Consider the following 19,542-nt stretch of genomic DNA (forward strand, 5'->3'; position numbering starts at 1 on the left):
CTCAGGAGTCATGGTTGCTTATGCAGGAGGCCGGCAGTGGCGGCAAGAGTAGGGCAATGCTGCTGGACCTGGGTAGCGAAGAGGGGTATCCCGGCGGCTTTCATAAAATGTTGGCGGTGAGTGGAGTCCCCTTCCCATTTATATCCCTGGGCTTCAGGAAATTAGCCATTGGAGGCAGCGCATGAACAGATTGAGATCTTTGGAGACGAGATCTTGAGAAATGAGAACTTGGCTTCCTAAACCTCAATCTGCATATGTGCTGACTCCGGTGGCCATTTTCCCAAACTGCACTGCATGGAAAATCAATGGGAAGGTGACTCTGCTCATGGCTGACAGTTTATGAAAGCCTGCAGCTTTGCACCACCAGGACACCCACTCCACCCAGTTCTGGGCCTGCAGAATCGTCCCACTCATGCCACCGCCACCAGCTTCCTGCAGCAGTGATCGAGCCTTCGTGACCCTGCTCTACCGCAGCCACCTCCCTGGTAAGCTGACGAAAAATTGGACTATAAGGCCTGTTTCACACTTCCGTTTTTGTGTCCGCCAAACGGATCCGTTTCCGTTTTTTTGACGGAAACTGATGCAAACGGATCCGTTTTTAAAAAAACGGATCCGTTTTTTTGACGGATCCGCGGTAACCACTAATGGAAGTCTATGGGACAAAAAAACGGATCCTGTAAAAAAATGGCGGATCCGTTTTTTTACGGAAACCAACGGATTTTGACGGATTTGAAAAAACGGAAGTGTGAAACAGGCCTAAGACGTACCACCAGTGGATCTACTAGTCGGTAAAATACGGTAGGTAAAAATAAAAAAAATACACGTATTTGATATCCCCACATCCGGAACAACCCGACCTTCAAAACTTTTGCACTAGTTAACCACTTCAATGAACACCGTAAAAAATAAAACAAAAAAACGTGGTAAAAAACTCTGCTTTTTCATCATACCACTGATTAGTAAGTGGAATAAAACACAATCAAAAAGTCGAAAGAAAATAAAAATGGTATCTCTGAAAACATCATCATTGCAAAAGCAATTCTTCTTTGTATAAAACAGTTTTTATTGCGTAAAAGCAGAACGGTATAACCCCCCCTAAAAAAAAAAAAAAAAACAATCCCTGAATTGCTGGATTTTGTTCATTCTGCATACCAAAACTCAGAAGAGAAAGCGATCAAAGAATGTCATGTGCCTGAAAATAGTACCAATAAAAAAGTCAACTCGTCCCGCAAAAAAACAAGAGCTAACATGATTGTTAGCAGAAATATAGAAAAATTATAGTTCTCAAAGTATGGCAGCGCAAAAACTTGTCACAAGTTTACCGTGACAGAGAGGGGCTGAAAGACTGCAGTATCTGATTTCACGCATTCCTGCACTAAGTAGAAACACTTTACCACCAAATTAAACAGTTCAAGTTTCTGCTAGCAGTGCAGGGGTTAATTTGTTCAGCTTAGAGCTCCTGGAACTTTCCTGCTGTGATGGTCTCAGCTGTTCAATGTTGGCCACTCCCCTCTGCTATATATACTCGCCTCAGGAAATCAGGGATTGCCAGTGTTAGTCTCATACTGCCTGGTTCTGGAGTTGGAGGTGTTGGTTGTTTAAGGAGGTGTTTGGAGTGTTGTTCAGAAGACTGTTACTTAGTGATTTATCTGAGTGTATATCCTCTTCCTTTCCTATTTGTTTTTTTCTTCCTTTACTTTCCGGTGTTCTACTCTGTTGTTTGTGAGCGCACATTTGCATGATTGGTATTTTCATGTATCACTGTACATCTTCCCCTGTTAGTTTGGTTTGTGAATTGTTATACACTACATCTCTACACTTTATTTGGTGGGGGAGGGGACAGATACGGGCTGATTTAGAAGCTTAGCAAGGCATGTGGTCCTGGTGTCTTTTTAGCATAAGTAATATGGGAAGCAGGGATAGAGTGCCCCTAGCTTCAGGGACAGGGAAGGAGCCCATAGTCTCGGGATATCCTGCAACAGTGCCATGACACTTGTTTTTCCAATAAAGTTTTTTAGTATATGATCGTAACCAAACATTAAAAAACCTATATAAATGTGGTTCAGCTGTAATTGTACCGACCCGAAGAATAAAGTAGTCTAATCATTTATACAGCATGTGGAACAGTGTGAAAAAAAATAGACCCAGTAATAAGGCAGATGGAGACTCCTCGGTGGGTGCCGTCTGGCCTATTTGTCCGACAGGGCCCGTCTTTTTAAGCGAGCATAAAAGAGCAAAAGAGCGATCAGCCACAGTTAAAGGGAAATATAGGGACTTCCATGTTACTGGTAGTGCAAAGACTCTGGAAAAGAGCTATGGTTCCTCGCCTCCAAAATAAATCTAGGGAATTCTGCCAAAATTTGCCTAAATCCAAATGCCCCACTAACTTCTGAGGCATGTTTGGCATTTCTGTAGCAATGAGATCCCGCTTAATTTATTGGGTCCTTGCCTCCAGAAGCATGAGCTGGGCACAATGTATGGGCAGTGCAATGTACTGGGCACTACAACATACTGTGCACTACAATATATGGGCACTACAATGACAGATTTGCAATTTTTTCTCAGCAACATCCATTATTTCTGGAAAACACCCATGGAGTCAAAAGATGGTTGTAATTTCCAAAATGGAGTCACTTCAGGGGTTTCTGCTCTTCTGTCACTTAGGGGCTCTGTTTATGGAGTTTGCAAACGATTCTAAGATTTGTTCTCCAAGAGTCAAATAGCGCTCCTTACCTTCAGAGTCTTGCCGTGTGGCTAAGCAGCACTGTACAGCCAGCCACACATGGGGTATTGCCACATTCAGAAAAAATTGTGTGACACATTTTGTGGCCATATTTACTCATTTCCACACGAGAATATATAAAATCTGGGCAAAAAACAAAATTTTTGTGTTAAAAATGCAATTTTTTTCTGCACTTCCCAATGGTATAAAATTCAATGACACTCTTATGGTGTCAATATGATCATTGCACCCCTAGATGAATTCATCAAGAGGTGTAGTTTGCAAAATGGGGTTTTTTATGGGGGTTCTGCTATTCTGGCACCTCAGGAGCTATTCCAGTGGATCATGGCACCTGCAAGCCATAACAGCCAAATCTACACTTCAATATGGTGCTTCTTCCCTTCTTAACTTTGTACTGCCACCCCCTATCCTCATAGCTCCTATAGGGAGGACCTTATCTCCTAACACAGAACCATGTTTAGGTGATCGGACCCGGTCCTGACCTCCGTCTCCCATCACTCGCCCACCAGAGCCTGATGATTGAGGGAGACGCCCTGCAGAAAAGATTTAGGACAGCAATATTTTCTTCCAGGTAAAAACTGCTCCCTTTCATAGGGTGTGCAGGAGGCAAGAGACTGTAGCATTTTACATTGTGCATTCTCAATTTTGCATTTTAAATTTTTTGCTCTTTTTTTATTTTTAAGCCACAGGTGGGAAGAAGAAGAAAATAGTTTTACGCTTTTTTCTTTGGAGCAGGTCAGGCAACCATTGGAGGGATACAGAGTGGATCTGTTACTACTGTATTCCCGCACAGGTACTATGAGTACGACGCACATTGAGGTAGGAATGGGTCTGGTAAGAGACCCCTGTCCACCTCCTGCTGACACTAAGCAAAACTGGTTGTCCTACAGCCGGTCAGAGGGGTGTATACTGCGGAGGCGGAGTTAACATTTTTTTCAAGGCATAGTGTCAACCTCCTAGTGGCAGCAGCACACACCCATGGTTCCTGTGTCCCCCAATGAAGCGATAGAGAAATTTAGTTCACATGTGTGGTTTCTGTTGTTCTGACACCTCAGGGGCTCTGCAATGTGACATGGCACCCTCAAATCAACCCAGCAAAAACTGAACTCGAATATGGCGCTTCTTCCCTTCTGAGCTTTGTATTGTGCTTCAAAAGTAGTTTTTGACCACATATGCGGTGTTGGAGTACTCAGGAGAAATTGCATAACAAAATGTACCATCCATTTATTCTTATTATCCCATTTGAAAATTTCAAATTTTATGCCAAAGCAACATTTTAGTGGAAAACATATTATTAAAACAGAGTGTACCCATATCAGCAGATGACATAGCTCCCCAAACCATCACTGATTGTGGAAACTTCACAGTAGACCTCAAGCAGCTTGGATTGTGTGCCTCTCCACTCTTCCTCCAGACTCTGGGACTTGATTTTCAAGCTCTAGTGTGAAGTATCCACAATTAATGATGGCTTTGGGAGCCATGTCATCTACTGGTGTTGTTCCACTGTGTTTTATCAAGACCAAAGTCAGCACAATCATCTACCAGAAAATTTTAGAGCAATTCATGCTTCCCTTTGCTGACAAGCTTATTGGAAATGGAAATTTCATTCTCCAGCAGGACTTGGCATCTGTCCACACTGCCAAAAGTACCAATTCGTGGTTTAAAAAAAACAGTATCACTGTGCTTGATTGGCCAGCAAACTCACCTGACCTTAACCCCATAGAGAATCTATGGCGCATTGTCAAGAGGAAGATGAGTCACCAGATCCAACAATGCAGACGAGATGAAGGCTGCTATCAAAGCAACCTAGGCTTCCATAATACCTCAGCAGTGCCACAGGCTGATCGCCTCCATGCCACGCCGCATTGATGCAGAAATTGATGCCAAAGGAGCCCCGACCAAGTATTGAGGGCATTTACTGAACATACATTTCAGTAGACCAACATTTCGGATTTTAAAATCATTTCTTTCAAGCTAGTGTTTTAAAGTACAGTATTCTAATTTACTGAGATAATGACTTTTGGGCTTTCATTGGCTGTAAGCCATAATCATCAACATTAACAGAAATAAATACTTGAAATAGATCACTCTGTTTGTAATGACTCTATATAATAAATGAGTTTCACTTTTTGTATTGAAGAACTGAAATAAATTAACTTTTCTATGATATTTAATTTTGTGAGATGCACCTGTATCTTACTTAGTTAGGCACTGCTTGCAGCCTTCCAATGGGAGTAATCAATATTTTACTTCCAGTGGATATTTTACTTTTGTGGTCATGTAATTGACACACAGGTGCTTAGCTCATTAGAGTTCTAGAACAATGACTACAGCTTTGTCTTCTAATAAGTCCATTACATGATCAGACACATTTTTAACCACTGCAAGGGAAAGTAACAAATAGTCCTTAAAGTGTATCTATCATTTTAAGTGACTTTTCAGAATAGGTAATATGTGTACAGAACGAATAACGCTATACTGTAATAAGCATTTTTTTCAAAAGTTTTCCCCTCTACATATTCTTGATCTAATTTTCAGTTTTCTCTTAAATAGTGGATGAAAGAGCTCATACGCAGTTTTGAGAGATCTCAATGGATTTCTGCTCTTCTGCCAAAATGCAGCACATATCCTGAAGTAGTAGCGAAAAAAATGGAGAACATTATACAATAGCACTGAGCAGTGTAGCTGTAAATCCAACAGTAGGTGAGATAATATTCTTACTAGAAGCTGCACTCTCTCTGTGTCGCTCTGCTCCTTCATCCCCCTCTCCTTCTCCTTTTCAAACACTTTCATATACAACTGTAAGTGTGATCCCTGAATAAGCTGACAGTCTGTGAATGATTTTAGCTGTATGATTTAGTGAATGATCAGTTCAGGTGTCAAAGGTCATAACAGAAGAAAACACACACATTTCTCTAAGGCTAGTTTCACATTAGTGCTTACGGCCGCAGCGTCGGGCTGCGCACGGCCGCCGCTAAGCCCTGCCGCGCCTCCGCCGGTAGCTCCGCCTACGGGCGCATGACACTGCATGCGTCCTGCGTCCCCTATCTTTAGCACTGGGGATGCAGGCCGAGCGCAGGTATGCGTTTGGCAGCGCATGCGTCCTTTTGACATTGCGCCGACCGCACCAAATTGCTACAGGTTGCGTTTGGCGCTGGTCGGCGCACAGTCAAAAGGACGCATGTGCCGCCAAACGCATACCTGCGCTCGGCCTGCATCCCCAGTGCTAAAGATAGGGGACGCAGGACGCATTCAGCGTCATGCGCTCGTAGGCGGAGCTACCGGCGGAGGTGCGGCAGGGGGCGGGGCTTAGCAGCGGCCGTGCGCAGCCCGACGCTGCGGCCGTAAACGCTAATGTGAAACTAGCCTAAGATATATTACATAAATTTCTTATACTGTAACTGCTGGCAAAGATCTGGAAAGCCACAAGAAATTAATACATAAAAATAAAAGTATAAGGAGAGCGTCCTAAAAAAAAAAACTAGTGCAATGGAAAAGTGGAGCTAATACCTACAGTAACTGCTATTAATGATTCTTTTGTTTTTAAAAGAAAGTCTGAAATAAAGGGACTGGAATTTCCACTAATTCTTTGTACTATTGATAAATCTTCCCCTATATTTTTTTTTGCTATGAACACATTGAAATCATAATATCTATGTAAGAAATTGTGATTTATGTAGCATGGCTGAGCAACAAAAAAACAGTATACCGTACTTAATAGCATTCAGAGTTTTTATTTCACAAACATTTCTTACAATATATCCAAATCTTAAGTCATTATGAAACTAATTACTTACAGTCAGTCCTGAGAAAGTTATTCAGCAGCTGAAAAAGAGGGAAGCTTTCCCAAGAGTCTTGTGGCTGTGCTTCTAGAGCAGAGTTCATATCAACTGAGAAGAGGGACCAAAATATCTCTGCATGCTCTGCAATCAGATCTGGCCACCAGGAAAATGCCTATGTTGAAAAAAACATGGCAAATCAAAGATGGAAAAGTGGACCAAGAATTTAAAGTTGAGTTCATTACAATTGACATTTCATCAGCCTATTACAGTAAATTCACAGCCCGAAGCATCAAAATAGAATAGATATATAGATAGAATAAAAATTAAAAAATTGAGTACGTTCCCCATATTTTTATTAACCAGCTGAGGGAAAGCCGAAAGTTGGGGGCTGAAGCTTATAGTCTGCGAGGTGAGTAATAAACACAGAATTCCCAGGCTATTAATATCAGCTCACAGTTGTCTACTTAGCCTTTACTGGTTACTAAAAAGGGGTGACCCAAAAATAAAAATGACGTGGGGTCCCCCCTATTATTAATAACCAGCAAAGGCTAGGCAGACAACTGGGGGCTGTTAATAATAGCCTAGGAAGGAGCCATCGATATTGCCCCCCCCTCCTAGACTAAGAACATCAGCCCTCAGCCGCTCCAGATATTCTATCACATAGCCTTCTGCTCTCTCACTTGCCCTGGTGCGGTGGCAAGTGGGGTAATAAAACTGGGGAGAATGTCAGCTTTGCAATGTCAGCTGACATCAAGCACAGGGGTTAGTAATGGAGAGGCGTCTATAAGACAACCCCATTACTAATCCCATAGTAAAATGTAATAAAGACACACACAGAGTAAAGTCCTTTGTTTAAAATAAAAACTTCCTGACCCTATTTTACCAATTTATTAACATCAAAATAAAAAGTAAACCTCACTTATTCGCAGATAATCCCTATGTAATGGTGTCCCACGAAGAACTCCAGCTCTGCTAAATCAAGATGGTTTGTTGAAGGTTGGCACAATTCATCCACTCAGCAAGCCAGCAGGAACACACTGAGATAGCAGCGTGAGAATGCTCCTGCAGTGTCCAGCGCTGACGTGAGTGATGTCACCGAAGTTCACAATGTGAGCGGTGACATCAGTAAGGTGACTGGGGTTCATCGGCTATGAACACTGCTGTGTTCCTGCTAGCTTAATAAGTGGTCGCATCATGACACCGCTCAACAAACCATGTCGATGATCAGAGCTGTAGTTCTTTGTGAGACAGTATCACATGTTTTAAAAATGCCATAAAACATTCTCTCTCTCTCATTCTGGAATTTGGCAAATAATTATGGTAGTCTTAATTGACCTAAAATGGGAAAGGTTTATTCTGATTTCATGTTAGATATTGAGAAAATCATGCATATGTCTCTTTTTATATAGCGTATGTAAACTTCTACAGTAGTTTCAACTGTAGATTGCCCTGTGAGTCTGCCTCCAGAGCCTATTTTAAATGAAAACCGGCATTACCAAATTGAGTCATGTAGATCTGTAAAGCAGACTGTGAGCCATTACATGTCTCAAACTGGTAACACTCCCTTTCATTTAAAACAAGCTCTGGAGGTAGGTTCTTAAGGAGATTCATGTCATGCCCATAGATCTTAACACTTCATTTACATATTAAAACAAATCTGGATTTCTCCTGAATAAGACATCAGATTGCAAATATCAAGGCATCATTTATTCAACTTTCTATTGCCTGCATGCCCATATAGATGGTTTAGATGGGTTTTTTGTACTGACCAATTCCCTATAAGACTCCCATACACAGACCAAAGTTAGCAGAACCTGGCAATGTGAAGTTATCTGGTAGTGGGTGTTTCTTTCTTAGAGAATACACGAGTGCGCAATACAGAAAGAGCTTGTGTATGGAGGTGTCGGGGGAGATAGCTATTGGCCAAGCCATTTATGTGTATGGTGGGTTTATAGGGTTGGCAACCATTGAGGACAATTTCTTTGTATTACTTAAATGCATGTATTTGGCGCTACAAATAGTTTTGTAAATTGGTTCTGTTACAAATTTAGCTCCATTTTGCTTTCACATGCTCTTTTCTTCCCTGCATATTCAACTTTAATTTAGTCTGTGGACATAATTTTTCTAAGAGGTTAGAAAAATACAAAAAAAAAAAATACAAATTTTCCTGTTAGAGCATCAGAACGAGCTCACTGATGGATTCACAGGTAAAGGTTGGCCACTCTTTCTTGTTCGTACAGCCTCCTCCAATAGATAAGCAGCTTTCCCATACGAGGTGCTTTACATCCATCAGCAGTCAAATATTTGGACAGAAGTGCATTTCAGCATGTGAGGAAAGCTACATTAACAAGAGAAGGTGGATGACCTCTTTACCTAAGAATTCGTCAGTGAGCTCGTTCTGACAGTCGATCAAGAAATTTGAGATCTCTGTTTTCTTTGTCTTTTTCTGAGCTTCTCTCAGCTGATTTATGGCCCAGTCTACATTAAAGTAGAATGTGTGTGGAAACACAAAGCCTGTGAAAGCAAAATGGTGCAACTCAATTGCAAAAAAAATTTTTTGCCCAAAATACATGCATTTAGGTAAAAAGAAAAGTTCCAAAATATGTCCAACCCCTATAAATTTAATTTACCGAAAGACAATTTAAAAAAAAAAAAAACATTCTTGCAACACACGTTGTGCTAGCTGTTTTAACCCCTACCTGATATATAACGTAATATACCGTCAATGTGCCCTGGGCCTTAATGCCCATGGACAGTATAGTACGTCATACGGCGGGGGAGTGCAGCTGATCGCGGCCAGGTGTCAGCTGATAATCACAGCTGACACCCGGCACTATGTGCCAGGAGTGGTCACTGACCACTCCCGACACATTAACCCCCAGGCACACTGCGATCAAACATGATTGCAGTTTTCCTGGGGCATAGGGAATAATAGCGCAGGGATCGGGCTCTCTGCGTACTTCCCTGAGACCTCCGGAACAACGCGATGTGCTCGCGTTGTTCCGAGGGCCTCCGGATCCAAGATGGCCATGGGGGCCTTTGGGGTCCTGCAGGGAGGTGGCTTCTTAGTGCCTGCTGAGAGCAGATGCTGAGAAGCCGCCTGCAGTGCCTGTCAGATCGTTGATCTGACACAGTGCTCTGCAAAGTGTTAGATCAGCAATCTGACTTTATATAGTGATGTCCCACACTGGGACAATATAATAAAGTAAAAAAAAAAATCATGCGTAAAAATAATTTTTAAAAAAATTCGTAAATAAAGAAAAAAAATTCCCTAATTCTTTTTTTTTTTGTAAAAAAAAAATAAAAGTACACATATTTAGTATCGCCGCGTCCATAACTACACACCCTATAAAACTGTCCCACTAGTTAACCCCTTTAGTGCACCCCTTAAAAAAAAACAAGGCAAAAAACAATGCTTCATCATCATACCGCTGAATAAAAAGTCCAATAACACGCAACCAAAAAGATGGATATAAATAAACATGGTACAGATGAAAATGTCATCTTGTCCCCCAAAAAACGAGCCACAATACAGCGTCATCAGCAAAAAAATAAAAAAGTTATAGCTCGCAGAATAAAGTGATGCAAAAATAATTATTTATTAGATAAAATTGTTTTTATTGTATAAAAGCACCAAAACATAAAAAAATATAAATGAGGTATCGCTGTCATCATACTGACCCAAAGGATAAAACCGCTTTATCAATTTTACCACACGTGGAACGGTGTAAACACGCCCCCAAAAAAGAAATTCATGAATTGCTGTTCTTTTGTACATTCTGCCTCCCAAAAATCTGAATAAAAAGCGATCAAAAAATGTCATGTGGCCGAAAATGGTACAAATAAAAATGTCAACTCGTCCAGCAAAAAATAATACCTGACATGACTCTGTGGGCCAAAATATGGAAACATTATAGCTCTCAAAATGTGGTAATGCAAAACCCATTTTTTGCAATAAAAAGCATCTTTTAGCATGTGACAGCTACCAAACATAAAAACCCGCTATAAATAGTAAATCAAATTCCCCTTTTTCACCCCCTTAGTTAGGGAAAAATAATAAATTAAAAAAAAATGTATTTATTTCCATTTTCCCATTAGGGTTGGGGCTAGGGTTGGGATTAGGGTTAGGGATGTGTTGGGGTTAGGGTTGGAGATAGAATTGGGGGGCTCTCCAAATGCAACATGGTGTCTGATTTCAATTCTGCATTGAAAAAGTCAAACGGTGCTCCTTCTCTTCCAAGCTCTGCCATGCGCCCAAACAGTGGTTTACCCCGACATATGGGGTATCAGCCTACTCAGGACAAATTGCACAACAACTTTTGGGGTCTAATTTCTCCTGTTACCCTTGAGAAAATAAATAATTGGGGGCAAAAAGATCATTTTTGTGGAAAAAAATACGATTTTTTTATTTTTATGGCTCTACATTATAAACTTCTGTGAAGCACTCGGGGGTTCAAAGTGGTAATCACACATTTAGATAAGTTCCTTGAGGCGTCTTTTTTCCAAAATGGGGTCACTTGTGGGGGGTTTCTACTGATTAGGCATATCATGGGCTCTCCAAACGCGACATGACACCCGCAGACTATTCCATCAAAGTTTGCATTCCAAAACGTCACTACTTCCCTTCCGAGCCCCGACGTGTGCCCATACAGTAGTTTACTCCCACATATGGGGGTATCAGCGTACTCAGGACAAATTGGGCAACAACTTTTGGGGTCCAAGTTCTCCTGTCACCCTTGGGAAAATAAAAAAATTGGGGACTAAAAGATCATGTTTGTGGAAAAATATGATCTTTTTATTTCCACGCCCGGGCATTATAAACTTCTGTGAAGCACTTGGGGGTTCAAACTGCTCACCACACATCTAGATAAGTTTCTTGGGGGGGTCTAGTTTCCAAAATGGTGCCATTTGTGGGGGGTTTTCACTGTTTAGGCACATCAGGGGCTCTCCAAACGTGACATGGCGTTCAATCTCAATTCTAGCCAATTTTGCATTAAAAAAGTCAAACGGCGCTCCTTCCCTTCCGAGCTCTGCCATGCGCCAAAACAGTGGTCCCCCTCTCCACATATCAGGTATCAGCGTACTCAGGACAAACTGCACAATAACTTTTGTGGTCCAATTTCTCTTGTTACCCTTGGTAAAATAAAAAAATTGTGCCTGAAGTAATTTTTTGGTGAAAAAAAGTTAAATGTTCATTTTTTTTTTAACATTCCAAAAATTCCTGTGAAGCACCTGAGGGGTTAATAAACTTATTGAATGTGGTTTTGAGCACCTTGAGGGGTGCAGTTTTTAGAATGGTGTCACTTTTGGGTATTTTCTATCATATAGACAAATTTCTGTTTTTTTCACAAATAAACGCAAGTTATATCAAAGAAATTTTACCACTATCACAAAATACAATATGTCACGAGAACATCAATGTCAGAATCACCAGGATCCATGGAAGTGTTCCAGAGTTATTACCTCATAAAGGGACAGTGGTCAGAATTGCAAAAATTGGCCCGGTCATTAACGTGCAAACCACCCTTGGGAGTAAAGGGGTTAAAGTCCTCAATTTACTCAATTGAAGTACATTAAATATTTTATATCAGATCTACCCTAACAAGTGAAATATTGTGAACAACACTAAAAAAACAGTAATATTCAGGTGGTTATCAAAATGATTGGAAAGGAGATGCTAAAACAAATTAAAAACTATTTCTAATTGTATTACTGCACAACCACCACCCCAACTCCCAAAACTTGGGACGTGTTAAGAAAATGCAATGGTCTGGAAATCTCTTATCGCCATATTTTATTCACAACAGAACATAGATCACAGATCAGAAGGTGAAAATTGGACATTTTTCATTTGAAAAACTTAACTAATTAAGAAATTGATGGCAGCAACACATCTATAAGAAAAAAAAATTGGTACAGTGCCATGCTTTGATAAAGGCCACGTTGGTGGTCGAAATGCGTAGCCTGCCCTCCAGTGCTGTGTGATGTCCTAAGAGCTTTGTCATGTTTTAATTTTCACGCAATAAAGAAGTTTCTATACCGAAGTGAGCTGGAACAATTCTTTGAATTTCCACTGTGCCATGTCTACCATTATGTAGCACGCACTCTTCTTTTTACAACAATCTGTAAATGTCTAGTTAGTGGGAAAATAAGAGATTTCCAAATAATTGCATTCTTCTTTTATTTACATTTTACAAGGAATTTCAACTTTTTTGTAATTGGGGGTTTTATATTGATTGCTCCAAAAACAAAGAAAAGTAAAACTCTCCCGTAATTAAGTTTTTAAAATGAAAACGAACAGTGAATTACTACATACACTTACCTCTTTCCCCTACATATATCCATAAACGTGTTGCAAAGTAAGAGAAAGACATTACACATTAGGAGGACTAAAAAGAATTATTATATTAGAAATACCTACTATAAGATTACCACGAGGGCATCGGATTATCACTGGTCAGCCATGCGGCCTCCCCAGTCATTTTCCAAGTTAGGACAACTCACTTTAAACAGCAAATTCTAGTAAAAGTTAAATCAGTTCAGTTGGTCTATATTGTTCAACATTAATAAGTTGATGTAAAATTTCATAAATTATTCTTCACACACTAAAACATGTTAGCAGTGATTTTTTTTCTTGAGGAGAACATATACCCTTGGGATTTTTTTTCAGATTTTACAGACAGATGTTTCTGTAATATCAAATACAATTTCAAGAACATATTCACACATGGCAGGTGCAAGGTAAAAAAAAAAAAGAAAGAAAAACATTTTTTTTTTGCAACACAAGTTGAGCCAGATGTTTTAAAGTCTTCAATTTACTAGCGATTGGAACAATTTACTCATAAAATATTTTACAGAACATGCAAATATTGTAGCGTATCACCATTCTTTTAGATGAGCATAAATAAAAATGAATAGAAAGATTACCCTACCTCTGAGTGATGCTCCTCATTTTGTTGCAGTACCTCAATGCACAGCTCGGCCAGATGAAGCACATCACCTAATTTCTTTGAAGGATCTTCTTGACTCATAGTCTCTGCAAATTGAAAGAACAGCTTTACTAACAATCTGGTATTACGTATACTGGTATTAAATATATTATTGCTTCCATTAACCCCTTAGTGACGAGGCCACATTTTTAAAATCTGACCAGCGTCACTTTATGTGACAATAACTCTGGAATGTTTCAACATATCCCAGTGATTTTGAGACTGTTTTTTTGTGATACATTGTATTTTATGTTAATGGTAAATTTAGTTTGATATGTTTTGTGCTCATAAAAATATCAGGAATTTGTCAGAAAATTCTAAACATTTCTATTCAAACTAGACAGATTTGTGGTGAAAAACCCAGCTGCTGTAGAAATCACGATCCAACAGTAAAGATTAAAGTGATGGTTTACTTTGTTTCTCAACGTGTTTCAAAGTCTCAAGGACTTCTTCAGGAGTTGATACAGACATTTCTAAACACTTGCAATTTTCAAACTTTGAATGCGAGAGACTAGCACGAGTCTCGCATCTCAATACCCGGCACTGCCGCTGCCACTCAGAATGGGAGTGTGCGGCTGCATGTATTTCTATGCAGCTGAGCGCTCCGGTCCTGAGTGCCGGCGGCAGTTCGGGTATTGAGATGCGAGACTCGTGCAAGTTTCTCGCAAGTGTGACCCTGGCCTAATCCAGATAGTCATACCATAGAAACACATTAATAAATAACATTTCCCTCATGTCTGCCTTACATCAGCACCATTTGTAAAATGACTTATTTTGTTAGGCCTCTTTTACACTTCAGTTGTTTGACGTCAATTGAAATCCGCTGATTTTAGAAAAAACGGATCCGCCATTTTTTTTTGTGGAATCCGTTTTTTTCCCATAGACTTACATGAGCGGCGGATTGTGACGGATAGTCGTCCGTTGCATCCATTTTTGAACGGATCCATTGGAATTTCAGCATTCGCCGTCTGAAGTGGACGGACAGAGGAACATTTTTTTTCAGCGGCAGACCTGATTTTTTAAGCTGAGCATGCCCGGAAGATCTTACCATGCAAGCAATTTAACCCTAAATGCCGTTCTGGAACAGACCAAAAAAACTCTCTCTCTCCAGAGTTCTGTTCCTTTAAATTTCATACACTGGTGGATCCATCCACAAAACAGATCCGGAGCATCCATTTGTTACAGCAGAAATGGATCCGTTTTTTAACACTTTGACGGTTTGCAACCTTGGTCAAAAGACTGAAGTGTGAAAGAGGCCTTAGTGTTTTAGAACGTTTAAAAATGTAGAAGTAATTTTTCATTTTTTCAAGGAAATTTACAAAATTTATTTTTAGGGACCTATTAAGTTTTGAAGTGATTTATTGGAAAACCACAAAACTAATACCATTTAAAAACAGCATCAGTCAACATATTCAAAATTGCTGTCAGGTAGTTTATTAACCCTTCAGGTGGTTTTCAGGAATTAATGCAAAGTGGCATGACAGGAATGAAAAAATTATTTTGCCACCTAAATTTTGCTCACTTCTGAACAGGTCACTATATTTGTCAAATTTTAAGGTCATAATTTGACTGTGAATTGTCACAGCAAACATCAGGACCACATAATCATAATTTCAGGGTGCCAATGGGGTTAAAGAGAGAATACCCGCACTCTGTTAACCATTTAGATGCTGTAGTCACTATTGTCAGCAGCATCAATGGGGTTAAACAGGCATGGTTGGTGCCAGCAATGATCGTTGCTGATGCAGCAAGCTGTCAGCTATAGTGTACAGCTGATAGCTGCTGGATTGTCACCCACTGGAGGGTGCTATTCTATGAATAAAAAGATGTATTTGTGGTCATTAAGGGGTTAACCTCGTCACCCCTGGACCATTTTCCGTTTTTGTTTGTTTTTGCTCCCCGTCTTCCCAGAAACATAACAACTTTTTATTTTTCCGTCAATATGGCCGTGTGAGGGCTTGTTTTTTACGGTACGAGTTTGTACTTTTGAACTAAACTGATTTTACCACATAATTAACTGGAAATCAGGAAAAAAATTCCAAATGTGGTGAAATTGCAAAAAAGTTTTCTCTTTCTTCTTTTACCGTTTTCACTAATTGCTGAAACTGACCTGCCATTATGATTCTCCAGGTCATTATGAGTTTGCAGATACCAAACATGTATAGGTTCTTTTTTATTTAAGTGGGGGAAACAAAATACACAGTGTTTTAAAAAAAAATGGAGCCATTTTCAGAAATCTATAGCGTCTCCATTTTCTAAGACCTGGCATTGGGTGAGGGCTTATTTTTGGCAAGCCAAGCTGATATTTTAATCGATACCATTTTGGTGTAGTTATGATCTATTGATCTCCTGTTATTGCAATGTTGCGGCGACCAAAAAAAATTTAATTCTTGCGTTTTAATTTTTTTTCTTGTGATGCCGTTTACTGATCAGATTAATTATTTTTATATCTTGATAGATTGGGAGTTTCTGAACACAAAGACACCAAATATGTGTATTTTTGATTTTTTTATTGCTTGATCTTAAATGAGGCAAAGGGGGGTGATTTGTACTTGAACTTTAAAACAGAGACTGGACAGACATCTAGCTGAGATGTGAATCCTGTGCTGCATTGAGAAGGAGATGGGACAAGATGACCCTCGAGGTCCCTTCCAACTCTAACTTTCTAGGATTCTATGTTATTAGAAATTACTGTTTGGCCACATGTCAGGTCTAAGAAGGAAGGAGTGCCATTTGGCTTTTGGAGCACAGATTTTCCTAGAATAGTTGTTGGGTGACATTTGCGGAGTCTCGAAGATGACAGAACAGGACAAAAAAAAACAAAAGTGATCTCACTGTAGAAACTGCACCACTCAATGAACTTGTCTATGGCTGCAGTGACTATTTTGTAAAATCCATACCAAGCTTTTATCTGGAGAATTGCAAATATGCCAGTTTAGTGCCAATACATTGTGCTCCCATACAGTCTAGAGTTGAGCGACTTTGGTCGGATCGGGTTTCATGAAACAAAATTTGTTTCAGATGAAACTGGTCCGACTAGGGAAAAAAAAGTCGGAGTTTCGTCTGAAACCCGACCCCAATGCAAGTCAATGGGGAATAAAAGTCGGCATTGAGTGGATGAATGTCATCAGCTCAATGCCGACTTTTATTTCCCATTGACTTGCATTGGGGTCGGGTTTCGGACAAAACTCCGACTTTTTTTTGCCCTAGTCGGACCCAGTTTCATCTGAAACAAATTTTGTTTCATGAAACCCGATCCGACCAAAGTCGTTCAACTCTAATACAGTGTATTTGCCCCATATATTGTAGCTCCCCCATACATTGCCTTCTCTCAATTACAATAATGCCAAATATGTGGACGCTTACTGCGGTTTATGCACAATGGGGCTCAGAAGGAGGGGAGCATTTGGATTTGGGAGAGCAAAATTCACTGGATTTTATTTGAGGGGGTGGGAGCCATGTCGCTTTTCCTGAGTCGTTTTTCTACCAGTAACATGGGAACCCCCTATAGTTCCAGTGAGAGATGACGGACCTGAGTGGGGGCTGCCTTTGTGTGTGATAAATTAGGGATTCTGTTGGTAACATTTTGAGGTACATAATTTTTGATCGCTTACAGAATAAGGCTGAGATCATATTATTTTCTACACTGAGCACTTATGTTATGGTTTCCATGTATACCCCACAAAAATGCAATTCAGATGAAACCCTCAATGGAACCACCCACCATGAGGCAAATGGAGACACTTCATACTCCATTTGGCATCTTCTCCCATGGTATCCATCTTTTTAGACGTGCACAGATCTGTGGTCGCCCACACTTGTGCTCTAAAAAGACGCCTAAAATGATGGGACACCGCTGCAACAGTGACCAGTCTAAAGTGGCTCCATCTATCTCATAAGTGAGTGGTTCCATAGGGGGTTTTGACTGAATCTCAGTTTTGGGGAATTTACATTGAAAACCCGATGTAAGAACTCAGCAGAGAGTGCAGGATGAATGTAGTCCGATTTTTAAGAGGTAAAATGGATAAATAAACAGCAGTATAAGAATAGTTCTTATTCTTATTTTTGCTCGGTTCACTGTGCGGTAGAAGTGATGAGGCGGATTTATTCTTTGGGTCAGTGCCATTACCGCAATACCAGATTTATATAGTTTTTTTAGGTTTTGCTGCTATCACACTTTTCGAAAAAAAAAAAAAAAATTTTGTCGCCATATTCTGAGAGCTGTAACTTTTTAAATTTTTGGCGAATAGCGCTGTATGAGGGCTTATCTTTTGCAGGACGAGTTGCAGATTATTTTTAGTAATATTTTGGGGTACATTGTATTTTTTGATCGTTTAGTATTCGGATTTTTCAGACACAGGATGAACAAAGAACAGCAATTCTGTTTTTGCAACTGAGAGGCGATCTAATAACCATGTATAAGTATATAAGAAGACAATACAAATATCTCTCAGAAGATCTGTTTATACCAAGGAATGTGATGGTCACAAGGGAGCATTCTCTGCCTCTGGAGGAGAGAAGGTTTTTCCATCAACATAGAAGAGGATTCTTTACTGTTAGGGCAGTGAGATTCTGGAATTCCTTGCCTGAGGAGGTGGTGATGGCGAACTCACTTGAGGGGTTCAAGAGAGGCCTGGATGTCTTCCTGGAGTGTAACAATATTGTATCTTACAGTAATTAAGTTATTTAGAAGGACGTAGATCTGGGGATTTATTCTGACAGAAAATACGCTGAACTGGATGGACAAATGTCTTTTTTCGGCTTTGCTAACCATGTTACTATGCTTTTTTTTTGGGCCATTCACCAATAGGAAAAAGTGATCAGATTGATTTGTACGGTTACAGCGATACCAGATTTATATTTTTTTTTTTTACGATTTGCTCTTTTTACAGACTAAAAACAATATTTTACAAAAAATTAATTTGTTTTTGCATAGTCATATTCTGAGAGCTATAACTTTTTTTTATTTTTTTGTCGAATGAGACACATTAGGGCTTGTTTTTGCTGGATGGTTCAGCCTTATCGTTTATAAAAAAAATAAGAAAAATAAGAAAAAAAACACTTTTTAAATAAAATGGTGGTGCTTCTTACAATCCAGGCATCTTATTGCTTACCGGGGGTGGTGGCTGTGGTGATGTGGGGCCTCAGGGTTGCTGCTGGCGAAGGCAGGGGTGGAGCGATGCTGCGGACCCCAGACTGGGAGAAAGGGGTGTTCGGTGGTGCAGGCCACAGTGAAGCAGGGTCCCAGGATCGTAGCTGGAGGAGGTAACAGCGGAGCTGGGGGTGTTCGGTGGTGCAGGGGCTTAGTCGATATTTTGTAAAAGCCCAGAGCCCTCACACTGTTTACTATATGGTGGACTCTTGGAAAATGGCTGCCGGGGTGGCGCAAGTGCAGATGGAGATCTTGGCGCTGAGATCTCATCTCTCAAGATCTTGGTGCCGAGATCTCCATCTGTGCCGCATCCATTTTTCCATTTTTTTTGGGCATGCGCTTTGAAGGCACTAACTCTGTTGCGCTACTGCACATGCGCGTCGGAACACATTTGGCGCATGCGCAGTTTGACCCACAACCGACTTTATTGACGACCAACTATAGACAGACACTAACAAGATGGCAGCCACCATGTGCTTTCCCTTGCTTCTCTACTGGCCGGCTTCCTTCCAGGTGACTATTTGACTTATTGTGTGTATATATACTCTGCAATCATGGCACTCAGCATGCTATTTTCCCTGAGGAAGCCACATTTAGTGTGGCGATATGCGTAGGTATTCATCCCACATTCTCTTCCCTCTCAGCTTCCATAGCTCTGTTTAGGACTTGAGGATTCACACATCTTTTAGTCTGAGCAATTGAGCTCCTTTTCCTTTCTTATTCTAAGAAATAGCACGGTAACTTCATGCAAATCCATCTTAGATGCTGTGTTAGCCATGCTACTTTAAGCACAAGTTTGCACTTTATTGCAGTACATTGCTAGTCATCTGGCTTAATCTATGTGCCATTTTCAATTATTGCTTCCTTGCTTATATG

General features: G+C 40.3%; 1 protein-coding gene across 15 annotated transcripts in view; it reads right to left on the reverse strand.

Annotated features, from left to right (window-relative positions):
- The window catches only part of CADPS2 (calcium dependent secretion activator 2), a 708,285-nt gene that overhangs the window by 199,756 nt on the left and 488,987 nt on the right, over positions 1–19,542 (reverse strand). For all 15 annotated transcript variants that reach the window (XM_073573395.1, XM_073573389.1, XM_073573398.1 and 12 more), the window contains 2 exons: positions 13,458–13,561; positions 6,541–6,697 (listed from right to left, as the gene is read on the reverse strand). In XM_073573395.1, the coding sequence (XP_073429496.1) occupies positions 6,541–6,697; positions 13,458–13,561 (261 nt within the window). The remainder of the gene's footprint in view (positions 1–6,540; positions 6,698–13,457; positions 13,562–19,542) is intronic.

Source organism: Dendrobates tinctorius, unplaced genomic scaffold (assembly GCF_039654945.1).
Source record: "Dendrobates tinctorius isolate UK_male_01 unplaced genomic scaffold, ASM3965494v1 ptg000035l, whole genome shotgun sequence".
In the NCBI taxonomy this organism is placed as follows: Eukaryota; Metazoa; Chordata; class Amphibia; order Anura; family Dendrobatidae; genus Dendrobates; species Dendrobates tinctorius.